Genomic DNA, 2,134 nt, shown 5'->3' with positions numbered 1-2,134 from the left:
GAAAAAAAAAATCTCTCAAAATTAAAGGGGAGCACTGCTTTTTTTTACATTGGCCCCTTTATTTTATGTTATTACATCATGTACTACTCACCCACATTAATTTTGTGTCATTTGGAGCTGTTCCGAAGACATTCGGTTTTGCTATGTCAGAGTAACGTCTTTCTATGGGCAACGAGTTGAAGGCTCAAACTAAACTGTTCTGATTCTTCAAACAACACAGAGACCCTGAATGGTCAGAATATGAAGGTAGTTATTATCAGGTAAGTTTCAAACACTCTGAATATAACTTTAAAGTTGACCTGCTGCAGTAGGAGAATACTTATTGTACGGTATAATATTTAACACATTTTGACAAAGACTCAGACAAAATAAAAAAAAAATAAAAATACATTAAAACCTTGGGAAATTAGTGTTTAGCCTCAACATTTCCTTCTTCAGACCCCTTTTTACTCTTGTCAGGCTGTATTGATGTCCTCTTAGCCAGCAGATTGGGAAATAAAATTTGTTTTCACCATCTAAAAAATCAAAGGGCTTCAAATCCTTAACACGTTCCTACTTACTGGTTCATGATAAAGGGATCTAAAAATTGTCTAGATAACATAATTTCAAGCAATCTGATTATGCAAATTAATCTTCTTTAAAAGGAAGTTAAATGACTGCCTACAGTAGGTCAGAGGAACAAGAAACTCCCCTCAGTTGAGCTTCAACATCAACCATGTTCACCGTATCTCTGATGCTGCTGCTGACAGCTGGGTCAGGTGAGTAGCTTTCTACTGATTAATACTCATCATTACATTTGACACAATGTAAGTTTGCAGGACTTAGTGTGATAATCATGATCTTTGTTTCCACAGGTGTGTTCTGTATTGATCTCGTCCAGCCAGACTCTAAAGTTGTGCAGCCTGGAGAGTCTCTGACTATTACCTGTCAGCCCTCTGGTTACTCTATTACTGATAGCTATGCAACAGGTTGGATCAGACATCGGGAAGGAAAAGCAATGGAATGGATCTTTCATATGTGGGGTGCTGGGGGCTTTTACCAAAATAATGCTCTGAAGAACAAGTTCAGCTACAGCAGAGACACTTCTGCTGAAACAGTAACAATAACAGGACAGAATATGCAGCCTGAAGACACAGCTGTTTATTACTGTGTGAGGTGCCACAGTGATACAAACCACAAAGGAGGCTGTACAAAAACCAGTCAATCAGGCTCTATAACAATCTGAAGAGACTGACTACTGAACAGTTCTCTTCCAACTTTGATCATTGCATGTTTGCTTGATGATAAATGAACTCTGTCATATTTGATGTTAAATGCTGAATTTTTCATAGTACCTTCATTATGTCTCTTCTTACCAACTGTGGTAATCAGAAGAGGAAACAGTGGGAAAAAATTGCACTCAAGGAAGAGTGGCATTATTTTAATATATTTTCACTCAAGAAGAAATAAGAATTATCACCACTAAAAAAACTCACAAAATCAGGATTTAAAAAGTATTTCTTAAAGGAAAGATTGTTGAAGTTCTAAATATGATAACTGATTTTAGTTTCTAAAATAATTGGTTAGCTTGACAAAAACCAAAAATGATGAAAGAATTTTAAATAATGGCATTATAAATAAGTAAAACTTAAAAAACATAATAAGCAAAGAGAAAATATTAACAAAACCACCCCCTCCTTGTTGACATAAAGAGACAGAAATGCATATAGAATAGAAAAAAAGGACAGGCAGAACTAAATAGGGTGTAACAGCTCTATAACAATCTGAACAGACTGACTACTGAACAGTTCTCTTCTAAATTTTATCATTGCATGTTTGCTTGGTTATAAATGAACTCTGTCATATTTTATGGTAAATGCTAAATTTTCCATAGTACCTTAATTAAGCCTCTTCTGCAATCAACTGTGATAATCAGAAGATGAAACAGTGGGAAAAAAATGCACTCAAGAAAAGGGGCATAATTTCAATCTATTTTTACTATATAAGAATTATCACCACTTAAAAACTCACTCAATTAGGATTAAAAATGATTCGTTAAATGAAAGGTTGTTGAAGTTCTAAATAAGACAACTGATTTTAGTTTCTAAAATAATGGGTTAGCTTGACAAAAACCTGAAATAATGAAAGTATTTTA

General features: G+C 34.3%; 1 gene segment (V, D, J or C); it reads left to right on the top strand.

The window, feature by feature from the left end:
- The first annotated feature begins 715 nt into the window (after positions 1–715).
- On the top strand, positions 716–1,225 carry LOC119781706. The segment is given in 2 exon segments: positions 716–758; positions 855–1,225. Coding segments are annotated over 2 exon segments (414 nt in total).
- Positions 1,226–2,134: the final 909 nt, after the last annotated feature.

Source organism: Cyprinodon tularosa, unplaced genomic scaffold, assembly GCF_016077235.1.
Source record: "Cyprinodon tularosa strain WSP-4 unplaced genomic scaffold, ASM1607723v1 ctg181, whole genome shotgun sequence".
Taxonomy (NCBI): domain Eukaryota; kingdom Metazoa; phylum Chordata; class Actinopteri; order Cyprinodontiformes; family Cyprinodontidae; genus Cyprinodon; species Cyprinodon tularosa.
The sequence above is the reverse complement of the archived record's forward strand: the minus strand, read 5'-3'. Positions and strand labels throughout refer to the sequence as shown.